A 27,350-nucleotide genomic window follows, 5' to 3' on the forward strand; every position below is an offset into this window, starting at 1 on the left:
TGCTTGCCGTGCGGTAGCAGAGAGAACAGTCTATATGGTGACTGGAGTCTGACAATTTTGGGGGGCATTCCTTCCCCTGACACCGCCTGGTATATAGGTCTTGGATGGCAGGAAGCTTGGCTCCAGTGATGTATTGGGCCGTACTCTTTGTAGCGCCTTAGGGTCAGATACAGAGCAGTTGCCATACCAGGTGGTGATGCAACCGATCAGGATGCTCTAGATGGTGCAGCTGTATAACTTTTTGACTATCTGGGGACCCATTTCAAATCATTTTATGTCTCCTGAGGGGGAAAAGGTGTTGTCGTAGCCCCTTCACAACTGTCTTGGTGTGTTTCGACCATGATAGTTTGTTGGTGATGTGGACACCAAGGAACTTGAGGCTCTTGACCAGCTCCAATTCAGCCCCGTCAATGTTAATGGGGGCCTGTTTGGCCCTCCTTTTCCTGTAGTCCACGATCATCTCCTTTGTCTTGCTTACATTGAGGGAGAGGTTGTTGTCCTGGCACCACACTGCTAGGTCTCTGACCTCCTCCCTATAGACTGTCTCATCGTTGTCGGTGATCAGTCCTACCACTGTTGTGTCGTCAGCAAACTTAATGATGGTGTTGGAGTTGTGCTTGGCCACGCAGTCGTGGGTGAACAAGGAGTACAGGAGACTAAGTACGCACCCCGGAGGGGAACCGGTGTTGAGGATCAGCATGGCAGATGTCTTGTTGCCTACCCTTACTACCCGAGGGCGGCCTGTCAGGAAGTCCAGGATCCAGTTGCAGAGGGAGGTGTTTAGTCCCAGGGTCCTTAGCTTAGTGATGAGCTTTGCGGGCACTACGGTGTTGAACGCTGAGCTGTAGTGAATAGCATTCTCACATACTGTAGGTGTTCCTTTTGTACAGGTGGGAAAGGGCAGTATAATGTTTGATTGAGATTGCATCATTTGTGGATCTGTTGGGGCTGTATGCGAATTGCAGTGGGTCTAGGGTTTCCGGGATGATGGTGTTGATGTGAGACATGACCAGTCTTTAAAATCACTTCATGGCTACCAACGTGAGTGCTAGTCATTTAGGCAGGTTACCTTCGCATTCTTGGGCACAGGGACTATGGTGGTCTACTTGAAACATGTGGGTATTACAGACTGGGTCAGGGAGAGGTTGAACATGTCAGTGAAGACACTTGCCAGTTTGTCCGCACATTCTCTGAGTACACGACCTGGTAATCTGTCTGGTCCAGCGGCCTTGTGAATGTTGACATTTTTAAAGTTCTTGCTTACATCGGCTATGCAGAGCGTGATCACACAGTCTTCCAGAACAGCTAGTGCTCTCATGCATGCTTCAGTGTTGCTTGCCTCGAAGCGAGCATGAAAGGCATTTAGCTCGTCTGGTAGTCTCGCATCAATGTTCAGTTCGCAGCTGGGTTTCACTTTGTAGTCTGTAATAGTTTGCAAGCACCGCCACATCTGACGAACATCAGAGCCGGCAGTTGTGATTGATTGTAAAGTTAATGGGATTTAGTAAAAATAACAGTTATTCATTAAATGTGTTGATATTTTCAGTAATACTTTTGTGAAGAAGCATTTGAACTACAGCACTGTACAATAATCATATACTGTATCTTTCTCTCTCCCCCACCCTCTCTCTCTCTCTCTCTCTCCCTCTCTCTCTTTCAGATGTGTTGTCATATCCCAGATCCCAGCAGGAAAGACCTACACCTTCCAGTGTAATGAGATGGAGGGTCGCTATGTTGTTGTGGTGATCCCTGTCAGGTCAGAATGGCTCACTCTGTGTGAGGTGGAAGTATTCGCCACTGTCAAAACTCCAGAGCCTTCCACAGAAGGTACTTCTTTCCTGGTACATTTATTTATTCTGTCAGAGAAGGTATGTCGAATAATAACTTTAATGAACATACTTATTTTCGTATCGGAATTTTTCCCCCACAATTCATGTTTTGTTATATTAAATGTTATTTTGTGATTATGTGGGAGACATTTTCACAATGCAAATTAGTACAAATCGGTGTAAAAAATACCATAAAACTCATTAGAATCTGGCAGTGTGACATTTTCTTTCTTCAACAATGTGCTTTATAAAAAGAACACTATTTACGCATTGCTCAGCTTACTAAACTTTAGTAAAACAATCACCTTTTTGTACAGCGCATTGCTAAAGAAATATGTTAAATAATCATACTGTCAAGTCCTAATGAGTTGTGGTATTCCCGGTATTTTGCACAGATTTGAACTATTTTGCACCATAAAAAATATCAGCAAATGTATTTCAGCCACCAAGTCAAAGAGAACGGTGGTGAGGATGAAGATCCAATCAGATGCTGATCTGACAGACCAGGCGGTCAGTGACCAGCTCCTACAGCAGGTGAGAGAGAGGGACAGGGAATGGTGGAGGGAGAGGGAATGGTGGAGGGAGAGGGAAAGGGTGAGAGACAGAGCGAGAGACAGAGCGAGAGACTGACAGAGAGACAGAAAGAGAGAGAGAGACAGAAAGAGAGAGAGAGACAGAAAGAGAGAGAGAGACAGAAAGAGAGAGTGAGCGAGAGAGAAAATAATCGAACAATTTAACCTAAAAGCTTGATCTTTAATCTAGCTGCATGTAGAGCTCGTGAAGCAGGGGGTGTCTGACTTTCAACTGCACTGGAGGACTCAGCCAGATGGACAGATTTTCCACCGTGTGGAAGAAGAGAAGGAGTGTGGACCCTCACAGACAGGTAACAACAAGGAGCATATTACAGACTGTTTTCCTTATTGCAACAGACAGGCAATGAAGACATTGTGCTTTTGTCAGAGTTGGGGTCTATTCCATTTCAGGAAATAAACTTTATTTTATTTATTCTAATTCCAATATACCTTAATGAGTTTCAATTATGAAAATGTGGAAGTGGAATTTCAGTTTACTTCATGATTTGACTGAATTGAAATGTAATCAACCCTAACTGAGTTTTATTATCTTATTGCCACGTTGTTATTGTAAGAAGACAACGTGTTAGCGAGTGATAACTAAATTAGTACATGAAAGAGTTTCTATATGTCATTTCTCTTCCAGGTGTCTGTGGAACTGAAGGGGGCTAGCCTGGTGAGAGACTAAGGATACACAATAGTTTTAAGATTGGACTGTATTGATGGCAATCAATCTACCGTAAAACTTTAATTAAAACCCAGTCTCAAATAGCTGCCTTTCCTTTTTAATAGCTAGGCAACAACACATTTCAGCAACTAAACACCTGTTTCAAATAAACTCAGGGTCTAAATCAAATCAAATCTAATGTTATTTGTCACATACACATGGTTAGCAGACGTTAATGCGAGTGTAGCGAAAGGCTTGTGCTTCTAGTTCCGACAGTGCAGTAATATCTAACAAGTAATCTACCAATTTCCCAACAACTACCTAATACACACAAATCAAAAGGGGTGAATGAGAATATGTACATGTAAGTATATGGATGAGCGAGGTGCAATACAATGTATAAAATACAGTATATACATGTGATATTTTTATTTTATTTTACTAGGCAAGTCAGTTAAAACCTCTAATTCCTCCCAAACCCGGATCTGGGAGCACCCCCATCAGTAAAAAAGCTGACTAGCATAACCTAGCATAGCGTCACAAGTAAATACTAGCATCTAAATATCATTAAATCACAAGTCCAAGACACCAGATGAAAGATACACATCTTGTGAATCCAGCCATCATTTCTGATTTTTAAAATGTTTTACAGGGAAGACACAATATGTAAATCTATTAGCTAACCACGTTAGCAAAAGACACCATTTTTTTACTCCATCAGTAGCTATCACAAATTCGACCAAATAAAGATATAAATAGCCACTAACCAAGAAACAACTTCATCAGATGACAGTCTGATAACATATTTATTGTATAGCATATGTTTTGTTAGAACAATTTGCATATTTCAGGTATAAATCATAGTTTACCATTGCAGCCACCATCACAACTCTCACCAAAGCGACTAGAATAACTACAGAGAGCAACGTGAATTACCTAAATACTCATCATAAAACATTTCTGAAAAATACACAGCGTACAGAAAATGAAAGACACAGATCTTGTGAATCCAGCCAATATTTCAGATTTTTTAAGTGTTTTACAGCGAAAACACAATATAGCATTATATTAACTTACCCCAATAGCAAACCACACAACAGCATTGATTCAAGCCAAAAATAGCGATAACGTATAACCCAGCAAAATATATTAAATTTTTCACTGACCTGCTCAGAATTCTTCAGATGACAATCCTATAACATCATATTACACAATGCATATAGAGTTTGTTTGAAAATGTGCATATTTAGCGGCAGAAATCGTGGTTATACAATGAGAAAAGTAGCCAAGCTGCAAAGAAAATGTCAGGAGAAATCTTGGGAAAGGCACCTATTCTAATCGATAAGTAATCATAAACTTGACAAAAAAATACAGATTGGACAGCAAATGAAAGATAAATTAGTTCTTAATGCAGTCGCTGTGTTAGATTTTTAAAATTACCGTTACTGCTACATACAGCGTGCGCTAAAGCGAGACCGCACCGAAATTCATGGCAGAATAATTGTTTAACATTTCTCAACATAAATACGAATTAATAGCATAAAGACTTCTTACTATTTGACGAGCTTCCATCAGAATCTTGGGCAAGGTGTCCTTTCTCCAGAACAATCGTCTTTTGGTCAAAGATGTCCTCTTCTCCTGTAGATTTAGCAGCTAAACGCTAGCTATGTACCGGAGAGGAGCCCAACTCGTGGTAGCGCGTGACACAGTAATACCAGAAAATCGCAATAAACTGATATAAACTGCTATAAGTCGGTTTAACCTGTTTGGGCTCAAGGGGCAGTATTGAGTAGCCAGATAAAAGGTGCCCATTTCAAAAAGGCCTCGTACTCAATTCTTGCTCGTACAATATGCATATTATTATTACTATTGGATAGAAAACACTCCAGTTTCTAAAACCGTTTGAATTATATCTGTGGGTGAAACAGAACTGGACTTAGAGCAATTTTCCTATGTGTATGTCAGAATGCAGAATTTTGCTGGCTGTTCTGAGACCTGTGTATTAATTTGCCTGTCCTCTATTGGTTGAGATGCACTGCATACGCCTTCCACTGGGTGTCAGCAAATAGGGAGAGTTGAAATGGAGTTTCTACGTAGGTCCCAAAGGTTATAAATTGCTTGGAACCGAAGTGTCCCATCTTTCCACTCTTCGCTCTGACGCAGGAAGGGTCTTGGCATGTCATTTTAGAAGCTCCCGTATAAGCTCCTAGATATATCCGGCTCTGTTTTTATTCGATATAGGTGTTGAAGACATCGTAATGTTGTTATTTTAAACCGAATTATATCAGTTTATGTCAGTATATTGCGATTTTCGGGTATTTATTTTCGTGACGTTTTAGGAAGTTGGGTATCTCTGGCCCACATGGCTATTGTTTACTGCTAATTGCAACGTTGAAGACGACGTTCTCCAACCTAGCAACGATTCTTTTGGACAAAGGACACATTTCCCAAGATTCTGATGGGAGTTCATCTAAAAGTAAGAACTATTTATGCTGATAATTCATTGTTCTGTTGAAAAATGTCAAATGCATAAGACGCCATTTCCTGCAGTGTAGCCTTGCGTTATCGCAGCCTGTATTGCGCAGTAAGGTTAATTTTAAAAATGTAATTCAGCGATTGCATTAAGAACTAATTTGTCTTTCAATTGCTGTCCAACCTGTATTTTTTTAGTCAAGTTTATGAATAGTATTCGATAAGAAAAGGTGCCTTTACAAGATGGCGCCGGACAGATTGCTTGACGTTATGGACACTATTCTCATTGTCTAAGCACGATTTGTGCCGCTAAATATGCACATTTTCGAACAAACTCTATATGCATTGTGTAATATATGATGTTACAGGACTGTCATCTGAAGAATTCTGAGAAGGTTAGTGAAACAATTAATATATTTTGGTGGTTTATACGTTATAGCTATTTTTGCCTTGAATCAAATGCTGTTGTTATGTTTGCTATCGTGCTAAGTGTAACAGTATAACTTTACGTCGTCCCCTCGCCCCGACCCGGGCGCGAACCAGGGACCTTCTGCACACATCAACAACTGACACCCACGAAGCGTCGTTACCCATCGCTCCACAAAAGCCGCGGCCCTTGCAGAGCAAGGGGCAACCCTACTTAAGTCTCAGAGCAAGTGACGTAACTGATTGAAATGCTACTAGCGCGTACCCGCTAACTAGCTAGCCATTTCACATCCGTTACACTCACCCCCCTTTCAACCTCCTCCTTTATCCGCAGCAACCAGTGATCCGGGTCAACAGCATCAATGTAACAGTAGAACTTTACGTCGTCCCCTCACCCCGACACGGGCGCGAACCAGGGAACCTCTGCACACATCAACAACGGTTGCCCACGAAGCATCGTTACCCATCGCTCCACAAAGGTCGCGGCTCTTGCAGAGCAAGGGGCAACCCTACTTAAGTCTCAGAGCACGTGACGTAACTGATTGAAATGCTACTAGCGCGTACCCGCTAACTAGCTAGCCATTTCACATCCGTTACATAAGCTAATATAACGCTATATTGTGTTTTCGCTGTAAAACACTTGATAAATCGGAAATATTGTCTGGAATCACAAGATGCCTGTCTTTCAATTGCTGTACACTATGTATTTTTCAGAAATGTTTTATGATGAGTATTTAGTTATTTGGCGTTGGTGTCTGTAATTTTTCTGTCTGCTTTCGGTGCAATTTCTGACTGTAGCTGCAATGTAAACTATGATTTATACCTGAAATATGCACATTTTTCTAACAAAACATATGCTATACAATAAATATGTTATCAGACTGTCATCTGATGAAGTTGTTTCTTGGTTAGTGGCTATTTATATCTTTATTTGGTCGAATTTGTGATAGCTACTGATGTAATAAAAAACTGATGGAGTAAAAATAGTGGTGTCTTTTGCTAACGTGGTTAGCTAATAGATTTACATATTGTGTCTTCCCTGTAAAACATTTTAAAAATCAGACATGTTGGCTTGATTCACAAGATGTGTACCTTTCATCTGGTGTCTTGGACTTGTTAATGTGTGAAAGTTAAATATAAAAAAAAAAAATCTTTTGAATTTCACTTTGAGCTGGCTGTTGTCATAAGTGTACCAGTGTCGGGCTTGCACGCCAAACAGGTTAAATTAACTACCTTATGATGTCTTTAACACCTATAACGAATAAAAACATGACCGGAAATATCTAAGGCCTATAACCGGAGCGTTCTAGAGAAACAGCCAAATGTCCTCCCTGCGTCAGAGCGAAGTGAAAAATGGCCGGACACTTTGTTCCGAGGTGTTTTATAAGCTCTCAGTTCTGCCTAGCAACCCCATTTCAACTCTCACTATTCGCTGACACCCAGGGGAAGACGTATGCAGTGCATCTCAACCAAAAGAAGACAGGCAGATTTATAAACAGATCTCAGAACAGCAAGAAGATTTCTGCATTCTCACATCCTCATAGGAAAAATGCTCTAACTCGAGTTCTGTTTCACTCACAGACATAATTCAAACGGTTTTAGAAACTAGAGAGTGTTTTCTATCCAATAGTAATAATAATATGCATATTGTACGAGCAAGAATTGAGTATGAGGCAGTTTAATTTGGGAATTGAATTTTTACAAATTGCAAATTGCACCCCCTATTGCCAAGAGGTTTTTAATGAACAAATTCTTATTTTCAATGATGGCCTAGGAACAGTGGGTTAACTGCCTCGTTCAGGGGCAGAACGACAGATTTTTACCTTCGTCAGCTCAGGGATTGATCTTGCAACCTTTCGGTTACTTGTCCAACGCTCTAACCACTAGGCTACCTGCTGCATAATATGAGTAATGAAAGATATGTAAACATTATTAAAGTGGCATTATTTAGAGTGCATTGTATAAAGTGACTAGTGATTAATGAATTGTTTACCAGGTTACCATGAATTGTTTACCAGGTTTAATTTTTGATTTGTCACATTAAATCATTCAGTAATGACTCTGACAATTTTTTAATCTTCTGTTTTTATTGCCAGTAAGAAACTGCTAGCCATTGGCTGCTAACAGTTGAGAACTGCTAGGTATAAACTGGCAAGCCCAAAAACACTCAACAACTTCGGGAGTACGAACCCCAAGAAATTGGCAAGAACTGACAAACACATATACTCGCTGTTTGTTTGTTACCTATGCATAGTCACTTTGGGCATGTCATTTTATACCTAGCAGCCCCACCTACATGTACAGATTCCCCCAACTAGCCTGTACCCCCGGACACTGACTCGGTACCGGTGCCCCGTGTATAAAGCCTCGTTATTCTTATTGTGTTACTTTTTATTATTACTTTTTATTTTAGCCTACTTGGTAAAAATGTTCTTCTTCTTGAACTGCACTGTTGGTTAAGGGCTTGTAAGTAAGCATTTCACGGTAAAGTCTACACTTGTTGTATTCGGCACATGTGGGAAATAAAGTTTGATTTCATTACTCTGTTAAGGATTTTTTGGGGGGAGGCATTCTAAGACAAAAGACACGTAACACAGTGTGTAAATGATAAAACATTAGTGCAGATAAAAAGGTTAAATGCTGGAAGTGAATGCTGGAATTAAACAACTAACTATGCTAATTAGTAAAAGCTGTGTGCATTAAAGAAATAGAAGCCTGTATCTAATATGCAACTGTTCTGTTCAGTCATTTAAGCACATGAACCCTGGGGCTATTAATTTAAGTTTTACTGTATTTAAATTAGGGCTGGGCGGTATACCGTATTTTATTATATACCGGTATTGATGCACGGAGCGGTTCGGGTTTTTACTTTACCTTCTATACCAATATTTGAATGTTTGGTTTGTTAAATGTGATACGCCATGTGTAATGTCAATTTGTATAGTTTACTTCCCTACTTGAGTCATCTTTCTCCGCACTTTCTCTCCGTGCCACTTTCCACACAGACGTAGCCACACCCCCTGTCACTCAAGGAGCACATTTGATGTTCCTCAACCATGAGCATAGGCGGAAATCCCAGGGGGGACGGGGGGGACACGACCCCCCCATCTTGGGAAAAATATGATTTGTCCCCCCCAATATATCACTGTAAACATAACTATGTAATTTCAATAATATTAATAATACACAATGAAAGCACTTGTGCTGATTATAGACACTTAATAGTGCATTTAAATTTCAAAAGATTGCGATCCCCCCCCGCCCTTTGCCTCACAATGGTTTGATCCACTGCCAGTTCTTTAGCTGGCAAGGTAATAAAGGGTTCGTATCTACTGTCCGAAAGGGACATGTACGTAACTGACGTGAGGTTAATCCAGTCAATCCATAGCAGGTCCATAGCAATGTTATTTATTTATTTTTATGTTGGCAGGGTTCACACACTAGTTGAATTTGCAGAGCTAGCGCGCAAACTAAAGCAAACATTAACTATCAAGCTAGCTAGTACCTATTCCATTTATGTGGCGTCGTCAAAGATGGAATCTTTGCTATCGTCAGTTTATTCCAAGATCAGCATGCAGCTGTAGTGCTTCGACGTCCCTGTGATAAGGTTAGCAATAAACTGAAGTCCAAACTGAACAGAACAGAACTACACTCTCTTCTACCATTGTCTTAAATATATATATAATGGTCTCGTTGCAAAAGATAAATTGTCGCTAGTGAACTTTTTTTATTTTATTTTATTTCACCTTTATTTAACCAGGTAGCAAAGATTATAGCAAACACACAGAAACGGAATTGGTGCTCGCTAGCTTTACAAATTCAGCTATTGTTGGAAGCCAGCCAATATGAAACAAACTATTTAAATTACAAAAGGTTGCAGCATGTGTTGTGTAAATGTGTGTGTGTGCAGCTAGGCCAGCCAGCCAGCCAGGTAGAAAAATGGCAGAAAAAAGTAAGAAGACGGACATCAGAGTATTTGTCAGTACACCAAAACGCATAGTAAGAACTCTAGTATCCTAATATCTCAAAGAATAGTTGATAAAATGTTCATAAGAAAGAAGTGAAATGCGAATGGAAATGTTTCACAATGATGTCATTAGGCAGAGCAGGCAACAGATGGCACACAGACAGCAGAGCTGGGGACAGATATGCAGGGACAGATTGGCAGAGACAGGGAGTCTCATGTAAGTTTGTTGAGTCTTTGTTTGGCAAAATTATGAAAGGTTCTCAATTTTTTTGACTTGTAAAATAGGGACATAATTGGAAAATGCCATGGATACCCCCACTCTCAACTTAAACTGGTGACTAAACTAAGATTTGTTTACGGCAATGGTATTGCTGTTGTGATTAATTGTGTAGTTTTGGGTACCGGTAGTTAGGAGTAAGGCAAACACCTTATTTATTTTCTAGGAGACAGACTGAGTCAGTTAGGGTGGTGAAAGGGAAAGAGCCAGGGAGAGAGACTTCAGAGGACAGTGTCACAGCCACGGCAGGACCAAGTGTCACCCTTGTTGCCAGCAGCACCAGTATAGGGGACAGTGGCACAGCATTGTCCAGTTAACACAGTGATGGCACAAAACCATATCAGCCACACCCACAATTTATAGAACCGCAAACTCTTGCCAACAGAGTGTTGACGTTTCAAGAGAGATGGTTTCCCGATTTCCCCTGGCTACATTATAATCCATCAATAAAAGGAGTGTTGTGTTTTCACTGTAGCCAAGGGTTTTCAAGCCAGCCATCTTTTGGCCAAAGAGCTGATGCTGCCTTCCTTAGTGCAGGATTTAGGAACTGGAGAAAAGGCATTGAAAAATTCACAGCACATCAAAATTGCCAAACCCACCGCCACTTTGTAATTGTAACAGCACACCAGCTAAATCCAATCAGTGTCCAGTTATGTCCAGCGTGTGGGGTAAACAGCAGGATGACGCAAGGCATTGCTTGATGAAAATTGTTAGTTCGGTGCGGCATGTAGTAAGACAGGGACAAGCCTTTAGAGGCCACACGGATGACAGTGGGAATTTATACCAGATTTTGAAACTTAGGGCAGAAGAGAATGATCCCATTTTACGGAAGTGGTTAACAGAGCGTACCACAATGTACACAGGCCCAAAAGCACAGAATGAAATTCTGAACATCATGGCCAATAGTCATTCGAGGCATTGCAGCTGAGATTAGGTCTCTTCCGATTGTACAATTTTCAGTAATTGTTGATGGTACTCAAGATGTCTCTGGTGCTGAACAGGAGAATGTCTGTCTGCGTTATGTTGACCATGACCATGTCCCTCACAAGGAGTTTATTGGGCTATACAGGGTGTCGGAGACAACAGGCGAGGGCATTGCGAAAGTGCCAACTGATGTGTTGTTGAGGAAACCCGCAAACATTTGCTCGGTTCTTTTGTTCAGTAGTGTGTATAGCAGTGGTTCTCAACCTTTTTGGGGTACTGGAACCCCTGCATATTTTGAGGCAAGGCAGGCAAGGTTTTGAGCGGTCCTCAGGGACCTCCACCCCCTCTATATTATATGTAAACTTACTGGAAACCTTGTGGTACTGACTACATTCATTACACTTTTTTATTTCACGGACCCCTTGCAATTAGTCCATGGACCCCTGTTTGAGAACCCATGGTGTAATTGATAGTTGTTCTTTTGTTTAGTAGTTTTCAGTACACTTACAAATGATTTATTTCATGTTATTTTATTTAAAATGGCATACTTTGTGCGACATACTTGTCCATAGCTGCTGTTTGAAGAGTTGAGACACTGAAGGATATTTTGCTTGATTTATTTGGGTTTTTCATTGAAGTAGTTATTTTGCTTTTAGAACTGTACTTATTTTAAGCTTTTTGTTCTTGCAAAGATATTGTAGACTCAGGCCAGGTGCACATATTTAATGACTATATAAATGTATCAGAAAAAGTCAAATTAAAAGGTCAATTCAATACGGAGACCAACTTTGTGATGGTTCTCAATGGAGATTCTTTTAGATGTGATCACACCATGTTCATTGTATTTATGAAAACTACACCCATACAGTGTACAGTACCATTGTCACCTACTGACCTTTCTTGATATTGCTGGTTGTAAGTACGAATACCTGCATACATACTGGACTGGTAAGGAGCACTGCTATAACTATTATTAGTAGTAGAATTATAATGATTTAAACATTTGAACAAGTTGGGAAAACCCTTCAGTTGACTACTGCACCTATCAATTATCCAGTTGTAGGAATTATGGTTCCTCAATATACATTTAACAACGTATGCTATGTGTTACAGCACTACTTTTGGTGTCCCCCTCAGGAATTGCTCGAGAAAATTTAATGTAATTGTCCCCTCCAAGGTTGATCTCAGATTTTCGCCCCTGACCATGAGACACTTACGTTCAGTCTGCATGGTCAATGCAGCACATGCAACAATGCTGTTTTCACTTTGCTTCTTAATATAAATCCACTAGCGTTCTATAATGACACTATTAGTTTGTGTTTCTTACATCAGCAAACAGCTAGTTTGTCTTTTCTTAGCAAGTTGCTCTAAATATTGTGAGCCGCTAATGATAATAGCTAGCTAATAAATGTACTGAGTAAGAGCAAACATAGCTAGCTAATACAGCCTGATAATACCAGTGATGGTGTGGACCTAAATCAACATGTTGTTTGTGCAACAGTATCTTCTACATCAAAGAGGAATATGCAAAGCAAGAATATGTTAGCTACATGAAGTAGCTAAGAGAAAACATGCAATGTAGCCAAAGTTTATAGGGTCCCCTAGGAAACATTTATCAACACTTTAGTTCCTACCCTGTCACAATAACTCCTCCCTGGCATTTTAGTTCGTTGTCATCTCAAACAACACTGTATTCAAAGTGCCCACTATTATATTCTAACTATAGAATTAGAATAGTCATTATATATTTCCATGATTCCAACAGTTTTGCTCTAATTCGCAAGTCAAATCGCAATTGCAACATTTGGTTAAAAATAAATCACACACACACACACACGGGGTGGTGGGCTACGGACCACTGCTAACCAAATAAACCTCACCTTACCTTCCCATTGTTTGGATAATACAGGGTTGTATTCATAAGGCAACAAATGAAAGAAAACAGATTGAAACAGGGAGTGAGTGACTACTTGATCCAATGATCCAATGATCCAATAACAAACACTTTTTTTGTTTATCCCCTTGCAAAAGGTTGTTAAACTTTTTCTGCTGTGTGCCCTAATGAACATGATCCAGGTTTGCATGTTGTCCGGATAGAGAGAATAATAAGAGAATGAGAAGAAGATCCATCACACACAGAGAGAAGAGGAGCGAGGAATTCACCGGAGGACAAGATAGCCCTCTCAATACAGGTATGTTTATTTATGATTGGATATATTATTTTATTGTTCATAACCTTGGCTAATACTATAAAATGAATGATGATATAAGTAAAGAAATTGGTTATTATCACATTATTTAAAGGTTGTTGTGGTATGTGTGGTAATGTCTAATGTTGAAAAGGACAAGAATAGTACATCCCACATCCTATTCATGGCAGGTGTTGGATATCCAGAAATAGATCATATTAACTGATAATTAAAAGGGGGAAATGTTTAATGTTATTAATTCATATTGTCTGATGAATATGTTGCTACACCTCAGATCCATGGAGTGGAGTAGGAGAGCTGTCCCTGTCTCTGGTGAGAACTAAATACCTACAAGGGTTAGGGTCAATTCTATTTCAGTTCCTGTCAAATCAGACAGTAAACCACATTCCAATTAACCTGTTAAACTCTAAGAGATTCTTATGACATCGTCAGCAGTAAGATTTTAGTTCCATTTGAAAAAAGACGAGTCCTGTAGCTTTCAAACGATGTGTGACTTTCTATTTTCTGATTAACTCACCGGGCTCTGTACAGGGACCAAAACAACCACTCAGAGTTTAACAGAGAAATTGGAATTTCAGTGTACCTCCTGAATTACTGAAATTGAATTGACCCCAACCCTTCCATCTAAAAGTCAGAGATGTCTAATGATCAGCATTACCCTATAACACGTTACACAACTTGTCAATGCAAGAAGTACAAGCATTTGCCGCTGTGACAGAAGCTAGGCCTAGTAATAACTTTCATTCAGTTAAAGTGCCCAATTAACAGCTACTAATTACATTTAATACAAGTTGGTTCAGGTGTGTGTGTGTACAGGGGGATGGGGATGTGTATATCTGAGGTATATTCACTAGGAACCAAACGAAACAAAATGAACGCAATAGGGAGGGACTCACCTGAACTAACCTGCAAAACATTTTCAGTTGCAAAACATATTGCTACGGTGTGCAGTCCTCTCAACGTGGCATTGAGAGGACTGGCCTCAGTCTTCCCTTTGGGATTTATGGTGTAGGCCAAGCAAAGTCATTGATGGAAACTGCAAATCTGACTCTAACAGTGGTGGATCCTGCAGCAGCACTGAGTTTAACACCAACCCCTGGTGGAGAGTGGACCTGCTGTATGTGTACAGAGTGACAGCTGTCAGCATCACCAACAGAGGAGACTGCTGTCCTGAGAGGCTGAATGATGCTGAGATCCGCATCGGTAACTCACTGGAGAACAATGGCATCAACAACCCCAGGTGAAACATACTGTAGACATTTGTACATATTTATTTATTCTCTTGTAGGTGTTTAGATATGGTCTTCATGCTTCTGGAGCTGTTCTGTGTCTGTATAACACCGGCATCAACAACTTTGTACATTTTTATGTCCTGTCTTGAAGGTGTTTCGATACATTGGTCTTCATCAATGCATCTGTGGCTGTACGTTTAACAGAAGGATTGTATTCTCTATGGTGCATTGTAGAGTGTCCTCATTCCCTCTAATGTGCTCTCACACACACACTCTCTCTGTCTCTCTTTCAGATGTGTTGTCATCTCCCACATCCCAGCAGGAGAGACCCACACCTTCCAATCTAATGAGATGGAGGGTCGCTATGTTGTGGTCATCCCTGGACAGAACAAGATTCTCACTGAGTTTTTTTTCTTTCTTTTTTCTTTCACCTTTATTTAACCAGGTAGGCAAGTTGAGAACAAGTTCTCATTTACAATTGCGACCTGGCCAGGATAAAGCAAAGCAGTTCGACACATACAACAACACAGAGTTACACATGGAGGTAAACAAATATACAGTTAATAATACAGTAGAAAAATAAGTCTATATACAATGTGAGCAAATGAGGTGAGATAAGGGAGGTAAAGGCAAAAGAAAAGGCCATGGTGGGGAAGTGAATACAGTATAGCAAGTAAAACACTGGAATGGTAGCTTTGCAGTGGAAGAATGTGCAAAGGAGCTAAATAAATAAATACAGTAGGGGGAGAGGTAGTTGTTTGGGCTAAATTATAGATGGGCTATATACAGGTGCAGTAATCTGTGAGCTGCTCTGACAGCTGGTGTTTAAAGCTAGTGAGGGAGATAAGTGTTTCCAGTTTCAGAGATTTTTGTAGTTCATTCCAGTCATTGGCAGCAGAGAACTGGAAGGAGAGGCGGCCAAAGGAAGAATTGGTTTTTGGGGTGACCAGAGAGGTATACCTGCTGGAGCGCGTGCTACAGGTGGGTGCTGCTATGGTGACCAGCGAGCTGAGATAAGAGGGGACTTTACCTAGCAGGGTCTTGTAGATGACCTGGAGCCAGTGGGTTTGGCAACGAGTATGAAGCGAGGGCCAGCCAACGAGAGCGTACAGGTTGCAGTGGTGGGTAGTATATGGGGCTTTGGTGACAAAACGGATGGCACTGTGATAGACTGCATCCAATTTATTGAGTAGGGTATTGGAGGCCATTTTGTAAATGACATCGCCGAAGTCGAGGATCGGTAGGATGGTCAGTTTTACGAGGGTATGTTTGGCAGCGTGAGTGAAGGATGCTTTGTTGCGAAATAGGAAGACAATTCTAGATTTAACTTTGGGTTGGAGATGTTTGATGTGAGTCTGGAAGGAGAGTTTACAGTCTAACCAGACACCTAGGTATTTGTAGTTGTCCACATATTCTAAGTCGGAACCGTCCAGAGTAGTGATGTTGGATGGGTGGGCAGGTGCAGGTAGCGATCGTTTGAAGAGCATGCATTTAGTTTTACTTGTTGCTGAGATTCGTATCAGTAACTCACTGGAGAACAACGGCATCAACAACCCCAGGTGAGTAGTGAAATAGAATAAATAACATTATACTGTAATCTGATTGATTGTAAAGTTTATGTGATTCGAAAAGGCCTAGCCTGGTGAGACTCCAAGGAGACACACTAAAAACTATGATTCATTAAATATGTTCAGTCTTCCTGGAGTGGAAAGGCATTTTCACTATAGCAACGCACTGTATAATAATAATCATGTCCCTAGCTCTCTCCTCCACCCCCACTCCCTCCCCTTCGTCTCACCCCTCTCTCTCTGTCCCCTCACGCCCCCCCCCCCCTCTCTCATTCAGTTGTGCTGTCATCACCACCATCCCATCAGTGGTGGTGATGTACCTACAACTTCCAGAGTAATGAGATGGAGGGTCAGTATGTTGCTGTGGATTATTTTCGTATCGGACTTCGGTTTAGTGGAGATGATACATGTTTCTTATATTGAATGTTTTTTTTGTGACTCGGTGGGATACATTTTCACAATGCAAATTAGTACAAATCTGTGAAAATAATACCTTAACTCATTATCTGGCAGTGTGACATTCTTCAATAATGTGCGATATAAAGAGAACTAGTTACGCATTGCTCATGTTACTAAACTTTAGTAAAACAATCACCTTTTTGGACAGCACATTGTTCAAGAAATATGTCAAATTAAAGCATACTGTCAAGTCCTAATGAGTTTTGTGTTATTCCCGGTATATTGCACAGATTTGAACTATTTTGCACCATAAAAAATATCAGCAAATGTATTTCAGTCCCCAAGTCAAAGAGAACGGTGGTGAGGATGAAGATCCAATCAGATGCTGATCTAACAGACCAGGCAGTCGGTGATCAGCTACTACAGCAGGTGAGGGAATACTACAGTAGTCCCTCACCCTACTACAGTAGGGCGGGAGAGAGAGAAATAGAATGTGTCTTTGTTTATGAACAGTTGTGTTTGAGTGCTGTGTGTGTGATTCATTATCAAAATCCAGAGAAGAGCAATTAAATTCTACAACCACCTAAAATAAGTAATTCTCAAGCTTTTCATAACAAAGCCTTCATATACGGAGAGATGAACCTGGAGGGGGGGGGGGGGGAGCGAGAGAGAGAGCTCTTGTACTTTCATCTAGCTGCATGTAGAGCTCGTGAAACAGAGTGTGTCTAATGTTCAGCCAGATGGACAGATTTTCCAGCGTGAGGAAGAAGAGAAGGAGGGTGGACCCTCACAGACAGGTAACAACAAGGAGCATATTACAGACTGTTGTCCTTATTGCACAGAAAGGCAATGAAGACATTGAGTATTTATCAGAGTTGGGGTCTTCCATTTCAGGAAATAAACAGAAATTTTTATTCAAATTTTCCTCAAATGTGTTTCAATTATGAAAATGTGGAAATGTAATTTCAGTTTACTTCCTGAATTGTGAGTTTTATTATCTTATTGCCAAGTTGTTATTGTAAGAAGAGAACGTGTAGGGAGTCATAACTCAATTAATACCTGAAAGAGTTTCTGAATGTCATTTCTCTTCCAGGTGTCTGTGGACCTGAAGAGGGCTAGCCTGGTGAGAGACTCCAATGAGAAACAATAGTTAAGATTTGACTGTATTGATGACAATCTACCTACCGTAAAACTTTAATTAAACGGCGAGTCTCAAATAGCGAGTCTCTCCTGTCCTTTTTAATAGCCAGGCAACGGCACACATTTCAGCAAATAAACTCCTGTTTCAAATGAAATTAATTAAATAAATTAATTGTTTACGATGCTACCATGAATTGTTTTTTCCGAATTGTTTAATTCAGTAATGACTCAAAGAAATTATGCCAAAAATACATTTTTATCGACAGTAAGCAACTTCTAGCCATGGGTTGCTAACAGCTGAGAACTGCTATCTAAGTGGCAAGCACAAAAGCAGTCAACATCTTTGAGGGTACAGACCCCAAAAAAGCATCTGATTGCCCTCTAGTGGTGAACGTAGGAAATGCCTTAAATGCACAGGCAAAGAGGAGAATAACTTTCTGTCAAGGATTATTTTTATTATAAAAGCCTACCAAGATAAAAGAAGTGTGATACAGTGTGTAAATGGTAACACATTAGTGCAAGAAATGAATTAAAATGCTGGAATTAAATAATGAACTATGCAAATGAGTAAAAGCTGTGTGCATTAAGGAACTAGACGCCTGGCTGAAGTAGAAGCATGTATCTGATAAGTGCCTGTTGTGTTCAGTGATTTAAGCAAATAAACTCTGGGGTGATTCATTGAAGTTTTACAGTATTTGAATGTATGTAGAAACAACATTATTCCTTTCAACATGTATCAGTTGATATGCAGTTTGTTTCCTGTTCATTTCAAGTAATGAACATGGTTTTGTCAAGTATATTATTTCAAGACTGTATTCTTTTGACGAACCAAAGCAGCACCAATGAGTTAGCCAGCCAACTTTGAAAAACAACCAAAATAAAGACTGATTTTCAGGTACATTTAAGAAATCTAAACATCAATATACGTTTTGGGTTGTTGAGTCAATTAGACCATGTCCATTCCAAGTGTATCTTTCTAAAAATAAATGAATCTGAATATTTAGGGAAGTTAGTGGCTAACTGATTGATCCTGCTTTGCAGAATACCCCTCTGGTCTTTTGTCAATAGAAGACAAGCTTTAGGTGTTTATTTCATTGTGCAGTGACCATTCAAATGGGTGACAGCAATTCATTACACATTGATGAACTCACCTGTTAAAACATTGAGAAAGAGCTGGCAAAGAATGTAAGTTAATGTATGAACATTTTATAGAATATGAATAAATTAAATAACCTGAGAAATATCACAGTGTATCGTCTGCTCTTTGAATGTACCTGCTGTATTACAATGATATTCACTCATTCATTACTGTATTTCAACTGATATTCACTTATTCATAAGGGCCAGGATAGACCATAACTAGGGCACAGAGTTATCCCTGGTCAGATCATGTTGTCAGGGAAATTCAGGGCCCTACATGTAAAGGATAATCAACGAGGGGCTATGCGTTCTCTGAACAATAATGAGCGACTTGGATGGTGTGTTCCACGATGCGCTAGTGGAGTAAGAGCTCTCTCTTAATTCGTTGTTATTTGAATATGTTGGTTTTATAAAAGCAATTATCACGAATACAGTCACGGGTAAATGGGTTGACAATCCCGTGGGGCCGAACAACACCATTTGCCTGTGACTGCAGTCATGATACAGCCTCTTGTGCCTTATTACTTAATAAACATTCCTATTACATCACAATAACTGTGATTTATAAGTTTCAATTTATGTGGAAGGAATGTGATGCTGAGTATCTACTCCTGCAGAGAGGTGGGTTGGGAATGTGAATTTGGCACGTACTGCAGTGTTCTTTCTGTCACACCATTTCCTGGAAAACTAAAATATCATCTGACACCAAATAATGAAAGTGTAACTAAGAAATCTCACCCCTAGCGTGGTAACCTGACGCATCAATTAGCCAGTTAACTTTGATAAAGCACCAGATATAGCTATTGCTTTTCTGGTTTATTAAGAAATCTAAAATTAGATATGTGTTTAAGGTTGTTGAGTTAATTACACCATGCCCATTTAAGCTTATCTTTCTAAAAAATAAAAAATATGAATAAAAAATATTTAGTCATATTAGCTGGCTAACCAACTGATCCTGTTTGGTGGTAAACCCCTCAGGTCTAAAATCTGTGTGTTCAATCCAAATCTGACAGTTGTTGTCAACATGGCAAAATAATTTGTTTGTTTACATTTACATTGTTTACATGTCCTGTCATACTGCTGCACAGTTTACATTTACTGTGATACTGCTACAGTTTACATGTCCTGTCATACTGCTGCACATTTGACATTTCCTGTCATACTGCTGCACAGTTTACATGTCCTGTCATACTGCTGCACAGTTTACATGTCCTGTGATACTGCTGCACAGTTTACATGTCCTGTGATACTGCTGCACAGTTTACATGTCCTGTGATACTGCTGCACAGTTTACATGTCCTGTGATACTGCTGCACAGTTTACATGTCCTGTGATACTGCTGCACAGTTTACATGTCCTGTGATACTGCTGCACAGTTTACAAGTCCTGTCATACTGCTGCACAGTTTACATGTCCTGTCATACTGCTGCACAGTTTACATGTCCTGTCATACTGCTGCACAGTTTACATGTCCTGTCATACTGCTGCACAGTTTACATGTCCTGTCATACTGCTGCACAGTTTACATTTCCTGTCATACTGCTGCACAGTTTACATTTCCTGTCATACTGCTGCACAGTTTACATGTCCTGTCATACTGCTGCACAGTTTACATGTCCTGTGATACTGCTGCACAGTTTACATGTCCTGTCATACTGCTGCACAGTTTACATGTCCTGTCATACTGCTGCACAGTTTACATGTCCTGTCATACTGCTGCACAGTTTACATGTCCTGTCATACTGCTGCACAGTTTACATGTCCTGTGAAACTGCTGCACAGTTTACATGTCCTGTGAAACTGCTGCACAGTTTACATTTCCTGTCATACTGCTGCACAGTTTACATGTCCTGTCATACTGCTGCACAGTTTACATGTCCTGTCATACTGCTGCACAGTTTACATGTCCTGTCATACTGCTGCACAGTTTACATGTCCTGTCATACTGCTGCACAGTTTACATGTCCTGTCATACTGCTGCACAGTTTACATGTCCTGTCATACTGCTGCACAGTTTACATGTCCTGTGAAACTGCTGCACAGTTTACATTTCCTGTGAAACTGCTGCACAGTTTACATTTCCTGTCATACTGCTGCACAGTTTACATGTCCTGTGATACTGCTGCACAGTTTACATGTCCTGTGATACTGCTGCACAGTTTACATGTCCTGTGAAACTGCTGCACAGTTTACATGTCCTGTGATACTGCTGCACAGTTTACATGTCCTGTGATACTGCTGCACAGTTTACATGTCCTGTCATACTGCTGCACAGTTTACATGTCCTGTGATACTGCTGCACAGTTTACATGTCCTGTGATACTGCTGCACAGTTTACATGTCCTGTGAAACTGCTGCACAGTTTACATGTCCTGTCATACTGCTGCACAGTTTACATGTCCTGTCATACTGCTGCACAGTTTACATGTCCTGTCATACTGCTGCACAGTTTACATGTCCTGTCATACTGCTGCACAGTTTACATGTCCTGTGATACTGCTGCACAGTTTACATGTCCTGTCATACTGCTGCACAGTTTACATGTCCTGTGATACTGCTGCACAGTTTACATGTCCTGTGATACTGCTGCACAGTTTACATGTCCTGTGATACTGCTGCAGTCTACATTTGCTGTGATACTGCTACAGTTTACATTTACTGTGATACTGCTGCACAGTCTACATTTCCTGTGATACTGCTGCACAGTCTACATTTCCTGTGATACTGCTGCACAGTCTACATTTCCTGTGATACTGCTGCACAGTCTACATTTCCTGTGATACTGCTGCACAGTCTACATTTCCTGTGATACTGCTGCACAGTCTACATTTCCTGTGATACTGCTGCACAGTCTACATTTACTGTGATACTGCTGCACAGTCTACATTTCCTGTGATACTGCTGCACAGTCTACATTTCCTGTGATACTGCTGCACAGTCTACATTTCCTGTGATACTGCTGCACAGTCTACATTTCCTGTGATACTGCTGCACAGTCTACATTTCCTGTGATACTGCTGCACAGTCTACATTTCCTGTGATACTGCTGCACAGTCTACATTTACTGTCATACTGCTGCACAGTCTACATTTACTGTGATACTGCTGCACAGTCTACATTTACTGTGATACTGCTGCACAGTCTACATTTACTGTCATACTGCTGCACAGTCTACATTTACTGTCATACTGCTGCACAGTCTACATTTACTGTGATACTGCTGCACAGTCTACATTTACTGTGATACTGATGCACAGTCTACATTTACTGTGATACTGATGCACAGTCTACATTTACTGTTATACTGCTGCAAAGTCTACATTTCCTGTTATACTGCTGCAAAGTCTACATTTACTGTCATACTGCTGCACAGTCTACATTTACTGTCATACTGCTGCACAGTCTACATTTACTGTCATACTGATGCACAGTCTACATTTACTGTGATACTGATTCACATTCTACATTTACTGTGATACTGCTACAGTCTACATTTACTGTGATACTCCTGCACAGTCTACATTTACTGTGATACTGCTGCACAGTCTACATTACTGTGATACTGCTGCACAGTCTACAGGAAAAACAAACAAAGCACCATTTAATTAAACCACCCCACTCTGGAGGTCCCCCAACTTATTTTCATTTACAGTGAAATGTAACTTAAGTTAACAATGACATGTTAATCATCACTGGCATCTAATCTGTCCAGTTCATCCAGTTTACCTTGGGAACCGACTGATGCACAGAGTGATGCACAGAGACTAACTACATAGGGGAAAAACATCAACCTGAACCGGTTTGAATGTGGGTGGCTCAACTCAAATTTGACTATAAAAGGACACATCATCAAGGGTCAGCCATTGCATTTCAAGAACCAAGACAGGTAAAAATTTTGCAACCTGCGATTAGAAACCATTTAATGTATACAATACAAAGGTTGTACTTTCAGATGAACCTGATTTCAGAATAAAGTAATTGATTCTCTGAAGTGTAAATGTGATATAATGCGTTTCTTTCCAGACTCGGCTGTGATTCCCACAAAAATATAGAACCTTCTTCAAACAGACAAAGGTAAGAGTAATGTCTATTTTCCATTGTATATGTTATCTTGGTAGGGAATATCAAATGTACTCATTGAAGTTAGTCAACAACATGCAGAATTATAAAATGATTGATTAACTTTACACTCGAGGGAATTGGCCTATATGGACAAGGCCAAATTTCTAACAGAATCAATGTATTTATTTATTTGACATGGACAATGCACATCAATGAACTTTTCTGTAAATGTGTCAGATTTTGTCCACTGGCTAATATTAATCTGTAGTCCCAGGGCAGATAGATACAAACATTGAGGAAAGCATCCTAAACATTTCACAATAAACTTCCCCAGAAATTCCAGTCCTTGGATCAGGGCTTCTCAAATTTGGGTCCACGGATCCCCAGGAGGTACTGCAGGGGGTCTGCTACCAGATCTTAAAATATAAAATATTTCAAAACATTTCTTTCTCTGCCCCATGATAAAATATTTTGAATGGAAGGAAATTAGCTTGAAAACTGCATCACTTTCTCTCCAATGCCAAGAGGCAGGGCTTTAAAATGTTCTTTGTCTGGGCTCCGAGACATGGTTCATCCGGCCATGCACTGCCGAAGTCATAGTAAAACTCCTTGTAAATTATTTTTTATCTCACTCGAGTTGTGTTCTGAATATGAAGGGGCTCCTGATAAATCACAAAAAGGGTCTCTGGACCCAAAAGGTTAGAGAACCCCTGCCCAAGATGGCCGTTAAAATAATAGAAGGAGAAAGTAGATGTGAAAAAGAAAATACAAGAAAACAAACAACCAAATAGAAAAAACAACAAACAAACAAAAAATGTAATAAGTGGCTACAACCCTGCAGCGAAGAACAAAAATAGGACAGCACTCCAGTGCTGGAGTATTTATATTGGCACACAAACGTTTCACTTCCTGGTTTTCAACCATCTTTACATTTGTGTTTAAGGAAATACAGGTTATGAAAACCACATGATCATTTTACCGAATGGCATTGGTTCAGATGATGAAATATATCAATGTGTATATAATGTGGACGCTGAGGAACTTAAAACTCGTGACTCTCTCTACTACAGTGCCATTGATGTGGATCAGGACATGTTCCCTCCTCTGCTTCCTAAAGTCAACAATCAACTCCTTTGTTTTGCTGACTTTGAGGGATAGGTTGTTGTCATGACACCATAGTACCAGTTCACTTACCTCCTTCCTATAGGCTGACGCTTGGTTGTTGGTTATCAGGCCTACAATTGTGGTGTTGTCAACAAACTTGATGATGGAGTTGGTGTCGTGCAAAGCAACAACTTTGTGGTTGAACAGGGAGTACAACAGAGGGCTGAGGACACACCCCTGTGTTAAAAGTCAGTGTGAGGGAGGCGCTGTTTCCAATCCTCACAGCCTGTGGTCTGCCCGTCAGGAGGTCAATGATCCAGTTGCAGAGGGTTGTGTCCAGACCCAGGGTTCTGAGCTTGTGTTGGTGTTGTGTTGAGTGCTGAACTTTGAATGCTGAACTTTAGTAAAATGAACAGCATTAGTTAAATAAAGGTTAAATAAAAATACATAAATAAAACACTCACACAGGTGTTCCTCTTCTCCAGTTGTGTTATGGCTGTGTTAATAACGATGAAAATGGCATATTCTGTGGATCTGTTGGAAAATTGGACTGTTTCCAGTGTTCTTGGCATGCTGGCCTTGATGTGGGCCATGACCAGCCTCCCGAAGCACTTCATGATGACCAAAGTGAGTGGGACGGGGAAATAGTCATTTGGGCATGTCACCTTGTTTTTCTTGGGCACTGGAACGATGATGGTCTCCTTGAAGCTGGTGGGGGACTACAGCCTGGGACAGATTGGAGATGTCTGAGAAGATGCCCGCCAGCTGGTCAGCCCACACTTTGAAGACGCGGCCAGGGATGCCATCTGGGCCAGAGGCTTTGTGAGTATTCACTCTTTTGAGAGTTTTCGTCACATCAGCCTTGGAAAGCGAATGTACCTGGTCGTCCAGAGCAGCTAGAGCCTTCCTGGATGGCTCAGTATTGTCTGCCTTGAAAGGAGCATAGAATGTGATGAGCTCATCTGGGAGGGAGGTTTCGTGGGCACCACAACTGATGGATTTTCCTTTGTATTTTCTGATAATCTGTGGTCCTTGCCACAAGCCACGTCAGCCTGAGTTTTCGAACATCAATTCAAGTTCGAGTCTGTATTGTCTTTTTGCATCCCTAATGGTTTTGTGGAGGTCGTATCTGCTTGCCTTGTACGCGTTGGGGTCTGTTCTGCTGAATGCAGTATGGGCTCTCAGTATTGTACGAGTATCTCCGTTAATCCAGGCAATTTGGAAGGGGTGAACAGGAGCTTGCAATGTTTTCAACTTCGGTACACCACAAATTTTTTATGTGGAAACAGAAGCCGCCGTTCGATCAATTCGTGAATATGGAGAAGCCGTCTGGTTGAATAGCAGAGTTCAGTGTATTTTCCATAAGCCAAGTCTCTGTAAAAACAAATACATAGCATTTTCTGATGTCCCTCTGCGATGGAAGCCTTGATCTGAGTTCACAAAGTTTATTTTCCAGCTATCGGACATTAGCCATCAGGATCCCTGGACGACGAGGCAGTGTAGCCTGTCTTTTCAGCCTAGCTTGGAATCCCTGTTTCATTCCTCTTCTTCGTCACCGACTTTGCCTTAGGTTAATCTCGGCCAGGAGCAACAGGTAAACCCACTGTGTGGGGAACAAAGTAGTGAATGTAGTATTTCAGATCTGGGAGGCTGCGAGATAAGTGAGTAGCTTACGATTCATGATCCAGAAGTGTTTGTTGGTCGTAGGAAATTATTGCACAAACATTCTGAGCAAACAAAGTAATAATTAACACAAACATAGCCGTAAAAAAGCGAAGTCGGACAGGAACCGTCAAGACACGCGCCCTCCTCAGTGCCCCCATCTTTTAGCTTATGAACAGATTTATTCCAGATTTTGTATTTAGACTCATTACAGCAGTTTACAATGTCCTCACTCACTAGATATCTAATTAGCCTAATAGCAAAATCCCCATAAAAATCTGTCTGTTTAAGATAGAGATATCTGTTTTATTGCAAGGACTGGGTCTCAATCCACTGCATCGACTGATGTCAGCCTTCGACCATTAGACATGGCGGAAATCGGTCATCTCACAAAAATGTTTGTAGCGTTGGAACGGTTTGGCCTACAAACTACTATGACCCCTATATGCAACGATGAAGCCCTCCCGAACACGATGTTGTTCTTCGCTCTACGACCCACAGAAGCGCCAAGGGACTCGTCTGAATTCGGTACCGCCAATCTGGCAAATTCTGTCTGTACCGTATGATCAGTTTGGGCTACACACTAATATGACCAATCTATGGAAAGGTGAGTTTTATTTTATGGTTGGTTATGACATTTACATACTGTAAGTTTCTGTTACGCACGCCTCTGAGAAGAGGGAACGCAACTCCCTGCTACAACTCAACTCTCTGAAGTGCAAGAGGTATGGACTGTAGGTGCGAGTAAGGATGACACAAAAGCAGAATTTACCGTTTACTAGAATTTATTTTCTTACACGGTAATATGGGGAAAAGGGGCTGGACGGAACCAAAGCAAAGAAAGTAAATATCAAAGTTCCCCCTCTCCTATCTAACCTGCCTACCCACTTAACTTACCTAACTTAACACCGCCTGGTGCCCTAACCAAAATACAGGGGGTGGTCCGCCCAGGTCTTACCTAGTGTGCCTAGACAGTAAATATACTACGGGTATATGTATGCCCTCGGGCCTCTTGCCTAAGCACTCCCAAAGTGCCTTCTCCTTCCCCCCTGGGAACAAATGAAACAGAGTAATTATTAATGATTTCACAAACACTCACAAACACAGGACATAGAAAAACTGCTACCAACAACAACAGTACATACCACACTTTCTGATACACAACCAACTCTATATCACAATCTAATTTTTCTCTCTCAATCTCCAAATCTCTACTCCTTATCTTATCTCTTATCTTATCTCATATCATATCTTATCTTATCTCATCTCTTCTCTTCTCTCTCTCTATCTTCTCTCAATTTTTCACTCTTGGGCAGAACACTGGCTTTTATCTTCAGGTGGCAATGGTGATTAGAGTCAGCTGCTTCTTGACGAGGGGGCGGGGTCAGCTCCAATCACCAATTAGCCTGGGGTTGACCAATCAGCTGGTTGGGGAGTACTTCAGGAAGCCATCTCCTGAAACACACACTCAAATACAAAACAGAACACAGAAACTGGGGAACGTAACACGCCCACCACAAAAATTGCAAACGTACAGTTTGTAATAACAAAAACCAACGCTTCCCCAGTTAGTAAACCCGTGATAGAGCGTCAGCAACCACATTCGCTGAGCCCTTCCTATAGGCTATCTGTACATTATATCCTTGTACAATCAGAGCCCACCGCATAAGGCGGCGGTTCTGATTGTACATTTGCTTTA

General features: G+C 40.7%; 1 protein-coding gene across 1 annotated transcript in view; it reads left to right on the forward strand.

Annotated features, from left to right (window-relative positions):
- Positions 1-27,350, forward strand: part of LOC129835641 (uncharacterized) — a gene marked incomplete at its 5' end in the record, with an annotated part of 390,259 nt that overhangs the window by 331,606 nt on the left and 31,303 nt on the right. The window contains 8 exon segments of the mRNA XM_055901361.1: positions 1,661-1,827; positions 2,272-2,363; positions 2,592-2,712; positions 13,619-13,679; positions 14,357-14,584; positions 14,870-14,980; positions 17,280-17,340; positions 17,637-17,666. Of these exon segments, the coding sequence (XP_055757336.1) occupies positions 1,661-1,827; positions 2,272-2,363; positions 2,592-2,712; positions 13,619-13,679; positions 14,357-14,584; positions 14,870-14,980; positions 17,280-17,340; positions 17,637-17,666 (871 nt within the window).

Source organism: Salvelinus fontinalis, chromosome 36, assembly GCF_029448725.1.
Source record: "Salvelinus fontinalis isolate EN_2023a chromosome 36, ASM2944872v1, whole genome shotgun sequence".
Lineage (NCBI taxonomy): Eukaryota > Metazoa > Chordata > Actinopteri > Salmoniformes > Salmonidae > Salvelinus > Salvelinus fontinalis.